We start from the raw sequence: 15,031 nt of genomic DNA, 5'->3' as shown, positions 1-15,031 counted from the left end.
CATAGTTCTGATGTAGAGTAGTACTACCACTGGCATAATTTGTTATACATGTATTTGGTTTGCTGCCAGCAAGATTCCTTACTTAGGATATTACATCACACCTACTGTATAGTGTGCTCCATGTGTCTAATGGTGTGTGTCCATTGACAGTGTCATTTCAACGCTTCCCATTAATTTCTATGGTAACAGCCGTACAATGCATTCTTGTAGCATCGCGGGGACTTTGCATAAAGTTGAATCCAGGCAACTTTATGCAAATGAGAAGCAGCCGGCTCGGCTCAATGCCTCTCAAAAGCTGACCAAAATCTTTTAAACAGACCGTTGCCAACCTGACATGAAGACACATTCAGCAACTGCATAGCCTTAAAATGTTTTCAGAAACACGTTTCGGTGAACTCATTTTGAAAAATAAGCGATCGTATTTCGAACGAGCCACCATTATGGTCGGTTTTGAAATCCCGGAGCAGCCAGACCCACGTGACTCGTTTGTCTAATCAGCTTCTGCCATCGCGGTTGTAGGAGGGTTTAGACTGTTCTTCTTTGCTTGTCAGTGGTCATTTAAGAGAAACTGGTGGCAAGCCCACTACCGTGCAATGCTGGGAAGCAGGGCAATCTGTGAAAACAACGCATATGGACACGTACTTTAAGTCCTGTGTGTCTATTGAAGGTGTACTGTGAAGTCTTGGTAGATGCTCATACTAGATAGATTTTCTGGCTCTGATACAAAGTAGGTGTTACAGAAGCTGGCTCTGCAGGCTTATGGCAAAAAATCAATGCAGTAATGAATCACCTTAAACTTCAAACACTCACCACTCACAGGTCTATACTTTATCATTCAGTAAAGACAGCAAAGAGAAACACACCCTCATTAAGAGCAGAGAGAGGAAAGTTAGATCTCAACTAAACACACACTTCTCCATGCAGACTCACATTTGTACAGCCCTGCACCTGCTGTGTGAGGGCCATTAATCAGTCTGCTAAAATGTCTTGAAAGTCCCCAACTTCCAAGACAATCATCAGTTCCTCACGGACTCATAGGAAAGCATGTGCTCGTATACAAGCACACGTGTTTGTGCAACAGACACATTACTCAGGCATTCACACCTACTAACCAGAAAGACCCATCAATCATGCACACATGCTTTAACCACTCAGGAAGAAACGAAACACACACACACACACACACACACACACACACAACACACACATAACCGGATGGATAAATACACACATTTCATCTTGATTTGCTGGATGATCTCGATGAGCTCCATCTCTGTAGGCATGTAGCCCATGGTCCTCATGCAGTCTGCGATGTCTTTGTAATGAATGAAGCCATCCGCGTCGTAGTCAAATTCCTTGAAGGCCTCCTGGAGCTCTGACAAACAAATTACAGCAATTGCAACAAACCGTAAAGTAGGGTAAAATATTTTCCCAAGAGTCAAACTCACACAAATACATACAAAGTGTGTGCACAGATAGTTACATTTTGAACAAAGTTTTATAAGTAAAGCACTTTTAATTGCCTTGTTGCTGAAATCTGCTGTCTAAATAAACTTGCCTCGCCTTATCTGTAAAGTTTTAACTCCACCAGACAGATCTGCACCCAGCTCTCAAGAACAGCAAGTTATGTTGTTTGTAATTGATTTTGCAGCTCTTGAGTCATTGGCAAACATTTCACGTCAGTCTGAGAAACCTTCAATCTCTTATGTGAATCACGAAGAGAAGCACAAAATCGATGTGATTGATAAAGCTATGCATTGACTATATAATAATGTATCATGTGTTTGCATCGTAATTACACCAACAACATCTTACCATCTAACTCCTCTGGCATTAGCTCTCTCTCCTGTGGATCAGAAAAGAGAAGAAAAAGACAAATAAAAGAAGAAGAAAAAAGAAATAATTACAAGACAGCATCGGAGGACGGAATGTAAAAGCAGGGGCCTCAAAAATGGCGAATTCTCCTGAGAAATATCCCAGTGATAATCTGTTTTTGACTACCAAATTAGAATAACATGCATATCATGTCAACACTGCCGCATGCTGACAGTAAACTCTAATGGGATTTCACCCTGCGACATGTCTTTCTAATTTGCAAAAATGACAGACTACCACCACACACTCCTACGTCCACACACTCCTACGTCCACACACTCCTACGTCCACACACTCCTACGTCCACACACTCCTACGTCCATACACACACGCACACACACACACACACACACACACACACACACACACACACACACACACACACACACACACACACACACACACACACACACACACACACACATACATACACACTACATCTGCAGCATCCTTAGGGACAATCAGCATAAACTCAAGTCTGTGTGCATACAAATACACACCCACGCAACCATGTGACAGTTACACAAACCTTGCACTATCGCAAAGAAACAAATGCATGTAAACAAAGACACAGATACACACACACACACACACACACACACACACACACACATACACTTGTGTACACAGACACAAGACATATAATTTGCATAAATCCTTGTGTGTGCAACATTCAGCATTCTCAGCCTTGTTTTGACATTTGCTCAGGGTGATTTCTCCCTCTCTTTCTCTCCTCTTTCTATGTGTTTGCACTGCAGGGAAGTTGGGGCAGACCTAGGAGCAAAATCTGCACATAGATACTCACCAAGAGTAATGGATCGCAGTGAAATGTAGGTGTGCTAAGGACTTGAAATAGCAATATGTTAATATATTCCAGTGGTTGCAGACTGACAATTTCATTAATATACATTATAATTTCATGACCAAAGTTACAATATTGCACAATTGCGTATCCTCAGGCAATAAACTTGAAATTTTAATTTAAAAAGGTATGTTGGGCATGTATCAGTCCTTGAAACAATGTTCTCTAATAATTAGCGTATTTGTAAACATGCACTGACTTGAATTTACATATTTAAAGCTTTGAAATTGAAAGATCTTGACATGAACTACTCCAATCAATCATGCATTCTTTTTTTTTTTTTTTAATCATGCTTGTGCCAACAGCATCTTGACTGTAGGGCTTGGTAACAATGTGCAACTCTTCTACTGAAGCATCACATCCACAGGGGAAGCAAGAAACATGCAAACTCAGTCATCTTCGTATAGAGCAACCGAGCCTGACATATGGAGATATCGCTTAGCACAAAGTCTGCACAAGCCTGAGGACATCATATAAGTTCAAAGAAACAAGACTGACATACAAGCTTATAAAAGCCCTGATAATTGCAAGCACAAATTTGCTGTGGGCTTGTTTTTCCCCATTTTCATGCAGTAAGAAAACGTATTAAGGCTGAATAGAACTATGAGATAAAGACAAAATGTGGAAGTTATACATTATACAGTATGAAGCAATGCACATTAATGGCATTTCTGTTATGTCAGACCACTGTACTGTTCCACTGTATTTCAGAGGGACATTTTGCCCTTTTTACTGCATTGCATTTATCTGATTTCCAAGCGACTACATGAAAGGTTTTACATGAAAAACCTGAGAAATAAGTTTCATTGTTAGAGTACCATTTGAAGGGGGTGGAAAACCTTGAATGTTGAAATGCGTAGTTTGAATGCATCATCATCCATTTAATGCTAATGCTCATCTTACTCTTACGTTTTTTCATTTTTACATAGGACCTTTGCTTTTTATGAAGTGTCTAATTCTATAACTGTATTGCTATTCAGCCTTCAGTTGTTTTTTTTTACTGCTGAAAAGTGAGAGATACAGAGCAGCAGTGCAACGGAAATGCAAAGAGAAGCGCAATATTTTCCTCCTAATACATGTTGGCACTCAGGGTGTCTAATACATAAATCACACAAGGTCATCCTGCTCAAGTGCACAATAGCTTCAGGAAAAAGAGAGGCCCCCATAGTTTATTTGGAAGTTGCTCTGCATGGCAGGGGTTCAAATGATTATTCAATGTATAATATTGCCAACAGAGTCGAAACACAAATACAATGCCAAAATGCAGTTGCATCAAGAGTTCTCACTACACGTGTACTCTGCCTCAAATACTGAAACAGTTTATATACAACTCTTAGGTTTTAATATGACTTTTGATGCTGCAGCATATAAAACCTCTATTGCCTAGAGTCCAACAGTGCTGCTGTTTACCCTGCACATCCTCCAGCCTACAAGGGCATATTAGGATAGCAAGGTCAACGCATTAATTGGATTTTTTTTTCATCCAAAAAGGATTAGACGGCAATGCTCGATTCATCCGTCAGAACGAGCCCATTAACAGTTAATTTCATTCTGTCTGCCTTCACATGGTCCATCGAGCAGCCCACTGCTTTGTAAGCATTACGAATGGACACATACTGTAAGAGGTATGTGACAAACGCATACGGTCCTCAGGTGGAAAATACACTTAAGAATACAGTTACAGTACGCACATATAATGCTTATTGATAGGTACGGTTGATTTTGCTTTACATCCATCCGTCCTCCACTATGGCTCTGACATGTAAATGCATCAATTGTTTATCTTTAGCCATTTGTCTCTTCAGGCTCCTTCTTCAGTTGGATCTAATGAGGGCTGACAGTGAACCTTGCTATAGGGGTTATTAATACTTGTGTTGAGGCAGGGATCAGGCCTGCTGAGGGATGGATGGTCTCCCTGCCTCAGTGTCAGGGCAGCAACCAAAACAGTGTGTCCTCTGTCCTGTGGATATGATGCAGACCTCTGTACCTGGCTACTAGTAAATTCAAATCCGGGACTGTCAAAGTAAAACAAGGTACAGTAGATCAGTTGAGGTTGTAACTCAGAAGGATGTGAAAGTGGAGTCCACAGTAGCCCAAGGTCACTGTGAAATGGTTTTCATTTCACATAAATAGCTTTAAAACCATGAAACGCTCCCATTAGTTATTAAGAAATCTAGTTCTGAAATATCATTAAACGTTCATTGGCACACAAGTCCCCTTGGCGTAGGTTTCTATTATGTTATGTTATCTTTCACAGTAAATCCCTCCTGTGATAAAGGCATTTCTGGAAAAGCTTTTGGCTCTGCTTTGTAATAAGGTCTCACCACGGTCCCATACAGTTCCACGGTTAAAAGGATCTTTTATGAATTTTATCCTATAAAATGATAATACCACTAGTATTAATACTACTACTACTACTACTACTACTACAAATAAGTATTATTATAATACCCCAAATAGTTTTAGAACTAAGCATTAAAACACAAATTAGGGACCACAACAAACTAGAAGGAATAGACCCCTGATCTGAATAATGAGCCTCCATTAAAATAAAATATATTTTTCATGGAGTGGGGCACAAATAAAGGCAAATGCCATGAAAATCTTTAAAATGATATATATTCTTAATGGAGTAACTACTTAAAACGTATTCTGAGTCCTGCCTTTAAATTCACACGTTTGATGAAAAGCCGAACGATTTGCACATATACTATATGTATAAACATGTATATGGAGCATAGTGTTAGATCAGAGCCCTGCAGTAGGGCTAAATGATAAATTGCATTTGCAATAAAATCGCGATATGTTAAAATGCGATTTTCTAACCACACCTATTCTGGGGTAACTAGACCACCAACTACCGCTGACCTAACGGAGCACCACGACCGGCCGCTCGCGGTGCTCTGTATCTAGCAGGCAGTAACCGATTCTGGGGATCAGCCTCGTGGGAAATTAAGAACTCTTTGCACTGGTGGTGGATATCGTTGATGCACTTGCATCATTAGGTTTGCTTTTTTAATAACAAATCTGTCTAATGCACATGCACACACTGTGGGGGGGATGGAGGCGTTTTCATCCAAGAGATGCTGTTATTGGTGGATAGGATATGGAGCAGGGGACTGACAGCAGCATAACCAATCACATTATGACAGACGCTCCACTTAGCACCAATTGCAATGTTTAATTTTAAATGAATGTAGCCTACTGGCAGTCTGGCACACGTGGGTGCTCAGTAGGTGCTAGGTATTTTCCGTGGGTGCTTGAGCTCCGGAGCACCCACGGTATCGGCGCCTATGGTTGCTACTTCACTGGGCAACACTACTAACCTGTATCTAAAAAATACCACAAAGCCATGTACGATAGTTTCATGGCTAAAATGCAGAACACCAGGGTGTCAAGTAAGCAAAATACCACGCAACAGCGATCACTGACTATGTTTGATTTGATTCTTTATTTATAAAGGACAACACACATTAATCAACATTTCTGTAAATGTGCCAGTGTTAGCCAGCCGGCAAATTTTCAACCTTAGTCCTTTGGCCACATGATTTTAGACCAGAGCAGCAGGAAGCAGCAAGATATTAGTACAGGTTAATCTATATACAGTACATAGAAGTCATCAAGTTTGAAAGTGTTGTCGCTACGCATTTTAACGGGGTAAACCGATCTCGATGGCGGAACATCGAGATCACAGTGGTGATAATGTGGAAATTACTCAAGCAGTAACAGAGCTTATCGCGGAAGATATGATGCACCTCAGTACGGTGACCAAGCCTGGGCTCACGGCTAAAATGTGAATATTTTTTAGTTTCTTTACTCCTCTATGACCGTAAACTGAATATATATTTTGTGGACGTCATCTTGGGCTTTGGAAAACACTGATGTTTCAAAATCTTTTGACATTTTATAGACCAAACAACCCTTCGATTAATCGAGAAAATAATCAGCAGATTAATCGACAATGAAAATAGTTGCAGCCCTATTTCAAAAACAAATCTTTTATTTTCTATATTACAGTTAAACATATACAAATGGTGCTCTCTATATAAATCAACCAGTGTTTTTAACAGAAATGGAGAAGGTGCCATTGAACTGGATCATTTCATTGGCTCATTTCCAGTTGTAATTTTCCCAAATATTCAGTAATGCCCTGCAGCAATCAGGGATCAGTGTATCGGGCATGAACGGAGCCAATGCTTCACTTGAACCAGCCAGGGCATTAATGGAAGCCAAGCCAGTGTCCAGGCAGTAAATCACATGTGAAGTGGAATTACTGGAGTGACTTCTTGGAAAGGATGGGGGTTTTTTTTATTATTTTTTTTTGGAGGATAAGGTAACTCCCATCAGTCCTGATCAGATCACTTCATGTTTGATTGAATAGAGGGTGGGTATTGTTATTGCATTTCCACCAACCCTAGCCCTATTCTATATCAGCAATTACTGGTTTATAAACAGGGTGTTCATTTTTGGATAGCCATGGTTCACTGCATAACAGCTACAACCAGTGTTTATATTTTCAATCGAAAGTTACCACTTATAATCAGCTGAACGCTGGATCCATTTTCCAACTCCATTCTGTGTACCTTTTTGAAGTTATTGTGTTATTTCTCTCAGCTGTGGTCCAGTCTATAAACCTTCATGTTATCAACCCTTCTTTGCCAGTCTCTTCCAACTATCTCTATAACTCTCTCCTCATGGAGGATGGAGACCCAAATGTACAAATGTTCTTTTCACAGTAACATAGTATATTGTAGGTCATTTTTATTTCATTTTGGCAGTTTCTATTATCGGCTGTTGGTTTAGTCTGAATGAGTGGACAGCTAATCACATAACTTGTTTGTGTTGATTGACAGAGAGGTGTTGTTATGAAAAGTGCCATTGTAAAATATAAAAACTGCTGGAATGAAATAAAACATATTGGAATTTTTCATGGTTAAGTTCTATATTTTGTCTGTAGTTGAGGGAAGTTTCTCAGGAGCAGGTATATGTGTCAGGAAACAATTTACATGATGTTGACATGTAGTTTAGGCCTGTGACATCATTAGCTTAATGAAAAACTGCGTAATCAGCTGGCACACTTGTTATTTATTAGATAACTGTTTCTGACACATCTACCTGCTCCTGATGATGGTTTTTATAAAACCGGAATATCCTGACTTAGAAACCAACAAGTGCGTCATCTTTGACAAGAGGCATTTAAGTATGGGTGGTAATAGGCTGTTGAACTGACCTGTCCAAAGAGTTTATTGAGGTAGGAAATGTAGGCAGCGGCCACCGCTGAGCTGTTGCTGAGGCTCCTTTTACTGTGCAGACTTGCCTCCTCCTCCCCAGAGCCCTTCCCCTGGGCCAAGGGGGACTTTGACTTTGAGCTGTAAAGTAGCATTTTTGTGCCAAGTGTTGAGTCATCATAAAAACCAGGCCTATAATTTACCCTCCTAACTTACTTTAACAAACACAGTTAAGTGCCTTTCGGGTGATCCATAGCATCCTTTTTAAAATAATTGCTCAACTTGAGCAAAACGATTGAAAAAGTTCAGCAGTCCAATCACCTGACGTTGGTACTTACGTCAGTCACTTAAATAGCAAGGAAGGAAGGGTTTCTCAGGAGAACAAGTTTGAAATTCTGAAGGCATGTTTTGCAGCTGACGGACCAATAATTGGGTGCACAAATCAACACAACCCACTCCCATTGTGCAAATTAACGTTGATTAGAAACAGAGAATGATAATAACCAGAATTTCTTGGAGAGGCTGAGTTGAAGAGCCTTGTTTTTGAATCTCCCAGAAGCAGGCGATCTGCCAGCGGCTGCTCCCCTCCCCACTCGTGGAGACATGCTAGGAGAGAAAGAAGCCTTAATCAATTCAAAGTGCCCTAAATGTCTCGTAATTAATATGAATACTTTTAAAAAGATTTCTTATAACAGACAATAAAAATCAATACTGCACTTTGTGGCTAGTCTTATGGATAGACCCTTCTGTTGAGAAAGTCGGGATGGATTCAGACTGCTGATAGACAGCAGCAGCAGTGGGAGATAATTGTTTACATTTTTGGAAGTTTCATGGACTGTATCACCCACAAATTTAAAAATGGTTCCCCAGCTAGTTAGACCATTTCTCTTTCTCTTGACGAACTGCTCACTCGTTACTGTATACAAAATAAATGTGGGAATAGGTCCCTTTGTTTATGTTGAAGCCCCAAATTGTGATTAAGACTGATGTAATGTTTCAATTAAAAATCTTTCAAGGTACATGATTAAAGCTCACAACCTCACCTCTTGACTTAGCTTTTAATTAAATTCTAAATTTGCCTGTGTATTCGTTCCCTATTCATTTCCTCCACCAGTTTTAGTTAGATATCACTGACCTGACAGCAGATGATGGTCTACTTTCTGGTCCTCCCTTTGCACTTTTCACCGACATGCTTGATGGAAGAAAAACATACATTTGGAAAGGGATGTTAGTGTGGGGAAAATACTAGAAATCTCCTGAAACAGTGAAAAGAGTAGAGACAGATTATAAAAATCTGTATATGCATTTTTGAGCTCTGTTTTGCTTTCCACCAACTCCTGAGAGGCTTTTTAGTTTGCTAAAGCCTCCACTATGTTCACCAGCAAGTTGCTAACTTTGTGTATCTGTCATTCGATGCTGGGCAGGTTGTGTACAGTGACTTTATCAGAGCTTTTTTTGCTAAAAACAGCTACTTGTAGGAAACAAGGTTGATGGGACTGAACCAAAACAGTACATTTGGGGGACTGTAAAACCAAAACAATTAGCTTAAAGACGCTAAAACGCTCTGTCGAGCTGAGATCAGTTAGTCATTTGATTCATTGTTCATATAAAAATATTGCATAGAGCAGCTTTAAAAATATCATGATTTGTTAGAATTCCACAAAATCTTTACAGTTTGTAAAACAAGAGAGGTGGACACTGGGTGCTGTTTAAACTATGACTACTACATCTTGAACGAGAAGGAGGAGGAATCTCTCCATCCAATTTAGAGACAGATTAGTTCGGACAAGAGTACACACACCCAAGCAGTAAAAACCATACATAAAGAGTTAGAGTGGGCGGAAAGCTTAATGAGATATATTGATAAAGGATCAAATGTGCGGAGTGGAAGAATTGTGTGGAAAAATCGAAAGACAGAGTGTTAGATGGAGGAAGACGTAGAAGAGAAAGATGAAGAAAAAGGGAATGAATGACAACCAAGTGTAGGACATGCAGAGGAAGAGGTGAAGAGGCTTATGGTTGTCTCGCTTTGAGAGGCAGATTAATGTTCTGTCATGGACCTCTGCGGTTCTGACTATCAACTCCTGATGATGAACGGCCGTACTCGGCAGTGATGCGCTATAAACATAACGCCTCACTCCGCCATCTCGCATGCCGGGAAGACGGCAAGATCTGCTCAAGCGGTCGGCACTTAGGGACGTGTAGAACATGAGGACCGTAATGAAAAGAGACACCAAGACCAGTCAGTCCTCTAAATTACGCTCGTCCGTTCACTGTGCCTGTGCTGAACAAGCCGCATTCCTAACTCCCACGGGGTTGAACAAAACATGCCATGACTAAGTAGTGATTGCCTGTCTTTCACACTTTCACGCAATCAGTGTGCATGTGATACAGGCTGATGACACCACGCTTAGAACATGTTTAGCTGAAGGGAAGGGAATTGTGTGTGACAAATTTTCATGTCCCACATGATTCACATGATAACAGTCGTGAAATTCTTTGAAAAGTGGACAGTATTTATATTACTTTATATATTATGTGTGTATGTAAATATGCAGCAGATTGTAAATTTAGCTTTGCATAAAAGATAAGGTTGTAGTTTTTATATTTTGCCCATGTATTTGCATGTACACACACACACACACACACACACACTCTGTCTCTTCCACTCCCCTAAACATTCACGTTGCACATGTGGGTGAAGCAAGATATCTAGACTTTCTATAGCGGTGGTCTGACATTGTTTGCCTGAAGAATTGCTCTCATCTTCAGTGAGCACAACTCCCATCAGAGTAAACAAACACACCCACCCTCCCCCACACACACACACAAACACACAGCGTTTCACTACACAAGCCGCTGAACAGCACCGTGTGTGTCTGCAGCTCTCCTCCCTAAGTGGCCAATTGCTGTCAATCACCGAGCCGACACAAGCAATTTTAGATGCTAATCACGCTAATTGAAGTAATGAAATGGAGGGCCAGGTGGACCAGGCTAAAACAAACACAACTATCACAGCTGATGATGGAGAGCGGGCTTCGATGTTGTTGTTGTTGGAGTTGAATTGGCCTGGCTGTAGTGTTAGGGGTTAAACACCAAATGGATATTCTAAATATATTTCACAAGAGCCACTAGAGTGAAGGGCGCCGAGATGCACTGTATGTCATACAAAGAAGACCCACATACAATACACACACAGAGACACAAAACAGAAAGAAATAGAAAGCACTCCTAGAGGCCATTACTCCACCAAGGCTGCACAATATTTTTCATCAAGAGAAAATGTTTTTTCTGTTGCTGGATGCGACAGAAAATACACAGCAATAGACATCATGCTGATTTCCTGATAGTGGGCATGATCTTCGGAGGATAATACCTAAATCTTGTTTGGGAATATTAGGGCTTTGTACAAGGATGCATTGGGCAACATTTCAAGTGAGTCACTCTCATTACCCATGCCCATTCATATAGATCATGTTACTGTAGCGTCACATATAGTATGAATGTTGTGTGAAAATTTGGTTACAAATGCAATTTCAAGTTCTTCAAACTAAAGACAAAATGCTTTGTTTTTCATTGTTTTCAAGAGACACATGAATGTTTTCTGATCTGAAAACTTGATCATCAGGACAACAGTTACTTTGTGTGTTCCTGCCACCTCTGTGGTTAAAGTTTGGTTAGGGTTAGGCCCGGAAACTAAGGTTAAAGTTAGGGATCTCATGCTTCTTCACCTTTGCTCCTAACAGACAAGAGCCAGAATTCAAACAGCCACTAGAGTTATTTGTCCAGAAAACAAAAACGTAGGTTGTGTTAAACATTTTGAAGAAACTACATTTGCTGTTGAGGACAGTGTAAAAAATTCGGCAACCAGTTATTGGACAAAATGTGTGATATATCAAAAACAAATTAATAATAATAATTAAGGAACAACAATTTTGGGCTGATCCAAAAATGTGCCAAATCTGGTGAAGACTGAAGGACATTAGAGGAGGGTGAAAAAGAGCACTTCACCGATTTAGCATTGCACTCCTATAACATGAAATTGTTGAAAATAAAGGATCAAATTAACTGTAGCAGAATTTAGAAATATCATGGGTTTTATTCCACCCATTCTTCTTCCTTGTCAAATGCGCCTACATTACCCACAATGCAACTCAACCACCGATAGTTCGATCAAGCAGCTAATGTAGGCTTTATCCGCTCACCTCGAGCAGAGATGAGGAAAATTTCATTTTCCAACTTGTAGTCTTAAGACCCAACTGACGCTGAAGTTGCATCAAGTGACATCACTTGAGGCAATTTATCAGACTTCACACAGCTTTGTCTGGAGTCACAAAAGACTTTAAATACAACTTTTTAAAATATAAAGTAGTTCTCCCCAACACCTTTAAACAAACTTTCATGTGTAACATTGGTGATGTTGCCCTTTTAAGCATTTTGTTTCTCCCACATATCTGTTAGTTGTCAAAATCAAATTGCTTGTTCCTTGGCACATGATCTAAATTTAAACCAAATTGTTTTTTGAAATATTCTTACAATTAAAAGGTAAACAGACAAATGGACACAAAAATGAACCTCCCTGGCAGACCCCCCCCAAAAAAACGTCACCCTTCTTTGTGCCCTCTCTCTGTTTTCTCTTTGTTTTCGTATTATCTTTCTATTCGCCTGCTGTCCAGTCAGAAGACAATCAATCCCAAAGGACCATACCAGCCTGTGTCTGATCCATAAACAACCAATAGTAATGCAATCGGGTCTGGCGCTCCATCTTATCTTCACCTATCTTAACACCTCTCCACCTCCCACACCCTCTCTCTCTCCCCCCCAGCACTGATTTCATGTCACGGCTCTGAAATGAGACTGTCCCCTTCAGTATTGGCGCTGATAGGAAGGAACAGAGGGAGAGAATGAGAATTTTTTTCACATTCACAGACATTTTTTTCACTTCTCTTCTCCATATTATTATATCTTATTGCTGCTTGGTATAATTATCGTCTAATTGCAACCTCTTCCTCCTTGTATTTCTGGAGGCCAGCCCAGTGGAGCTGTTTAAAGACGTCTGTTGATGTGATTGCATTGTAGCAAGCAACAGGGGCACAAATATTGAACCAAAACAAAAGCACACAGTGGGCAGGCCATCTGTTGGCTTGTACAGGAAAATATACTTGAGATCCAGATAATCAAATAATATACAGTAAAGCGGAGAACAGACGTGCTCTGTTCATGACTTGCTCACACTACAAATGAACTATGGCTCCAGTTATTTTGAATTATTAAACATTGCAGAGTAAAACAAGCTGATACTAGAAATCATTAGCACAGAAAAAATAGACTTATACAAGCTTACCTTTTGTTATGCTTGTTTGTCTTGGTTAAGAGATGCAAGAGATGTGAATGGCGTGTATCTCTATTGCATGAAGCCTTACTTAACCTGAGGATTATACAATGGAAGGTGATTATCCAGCTAAATATGTCTGGATTAGAGATGTAACTGGCTGCCTCTGTCCTCCAAGAATAAAAAGGGCAATGCTATTGTCTTACTGTAGATATGTTAGGGCAGCAGATTCTATAAATCTAGATGAATTTATATTTTATTTCAACCTATTTTTGTTTGAATGACTTCAGATTGAAAATGCAAAATCCCACAGGTTGGTTACCCTATGGGGGTCCATCATTACAGATGCTTGTTTCGCAGATAAGCACTTTCAAACACATACACGTTTATTACTGTACAAATAACTAAACATCCAGCCTTGAGACAGAGCCTTTGCTCATTAATATGTTCTGTTGTTTACAGGTAACAAATGGGACAGAAACAAAGGCAGCCAGGAAGGTCGCCCCTCATAAATAAAATCAGGCTGAATCCACCTGGCTTAGTTTAGAGGCTGCTCCAGTGGCCCCTATTCCTTTGCGTCATATATTCTATGCATCTAAGGGGTGGGCTTGCCTTAATTTAAAGGGCAATTTTCTTTTACAGAATACTTAAAAAGTCTGGAGGATGATAAAAAAGTTAGAAGACCAAGATGTTTGTTTTTTTCCTCTCTTCACACTTGTTCATTTGAACCCAGATTTTCCTCCTGGTCTGGTCGACCAAGCCTTCTCAATGTGGTTTAGTAGGGGTATACAGACTGTGGGTGACTTGCTGACAGACGGCACTGTGTTGTCTTTTGATCACTTCAGAGAGAAGTACAATCTTCCGTAGAATAACTTTTTTAGGTATTTGCAAATACGCAGTTTCATTCTTTCTAATACTAAGTAGTATCCTAATGGGTTTTCCATCTCCGTTATGGAGAAGGCTGTCCAGAAGCCTGACTCCTGAAAACTTATTAGCAGGTTTTACAAGGCCCTGTCAATTTCAACCAGTGACTATACGGCTCATGTCAGTTCTCTCTAGGAAGTGGATTTTGGGGAGGCTATCTCAGATGATGTGTGGGATGGGGTTTGGTCAGGCCCTGCAGGTTGCTTATTTACCAACAAAGTCAGGGAGATGCAGTTTAGGGTCATACACAAGCTCCAAATCACACCAGTGAAACGCAATAAGTTTAACTCATTGCTCTCGAAATTTTTTATAATTGTAAGCTTTCTGAAGGTACATATTTCCACTGTACATTTGAATGCCCCTTCATTAATGACTTCTGGGTCAAAATATGTAAGGAAATTGTTATATTCAAGAAAATACTAGCTCATACTCCTGTCAGCTGTATTCTGGGGTTAAATCCTAAAGCATTGGGTCTCGGCTCCTCCAAACTAAAGCTGCTGCAGGTGCTGCCCTTTAATGAAAGGAGATGTATTCTTCTTCTGTGGATCTCTGCCTCTGTTCCCACGATTTCACAATGGACTCGGAGTGTGTTCGAACTTCTCCCATTAGAAGCTATTAGCTTCTGGCTCAGAGACATGCCTTTTCGCTTTTTCGAAATCTGGGACCTCTTCTTGAACTATATTGGGGAGGATGGTGCACGGACCCTTCGGAGTGGCTTCTATGGTTTAGCATGTCTGAGATCTCGAAGTACATTTCCAGATAACACACAATGGTTTAAGTAACCCATTTTGATTGATTATGTTGAGTATG

At 40.2% G+C, this 15,031-nt stretch overlaps 2 protein-coding genes across 2 annotated transcripts in view; one reads left to right on the top strand and one right to left on the bottom strand.

Moving 5' to 3' along the window:
• Positions 1-13,411, bottom strand: part of cabp4 (calcium binding protein 4) — a 23,788-nt gene extending 10,377 nt beyond the window's left edge. Inside the window, exons 1-6 of the mRNA XM_039802859.1 lie at positions 13,310-13,411; positions 9,101-9,157; positions 8,470-8,571; positions 7,968-8,106; positions 1,816-1,846; positions 1,232-1,375 (exon numbers count right to left, since the gene is read on the bottom strand). Coding sequence (XP_039658793.1) covers positions 1,232-1,375; positions 1,816-1,846; positions 7,968-8,106; positions 8,470-8,571; positions 9,101-9,156 — 472 coding nt within the window. The 5' untranslated portion in view covers position 9,157; positions 13,310-13,411. The remainder of the gene's footprint in view (positions 1-1,231; positions 1,376-1,815; positions 1,847-7,967; positions 8,107-8,469; positions 8,572-9,100; positions 9,158-13,309) is intronic.
• Positions 1-15,031, top strand: part of doc2d (double C2-like domains, delta) — a 72,782-nt gene that overhangs the window by 2,517 nt on the left and 55,234 nt on the right. The window lies entirely within an intron of this gene.

The sequence above is a fragment of the Perca fluviatilis genome, chromosome 1 (assembly GCF_010015445.1).
Source record: "Perca fluviatilis chromosome 1, GENO_Pfluv_1.0, whole genome shotgun sequence".
Lineage (NCBI taxonomy): Eukaryota > Metazoa > Chordata > Actinopteri > Perciformes > Percidae > Perca > Perca fluviatilis.
Note: the sequence above shows the minus strand (reverse complement) of the source record. Positions and strands in the feature narration are given on the sequence as shown.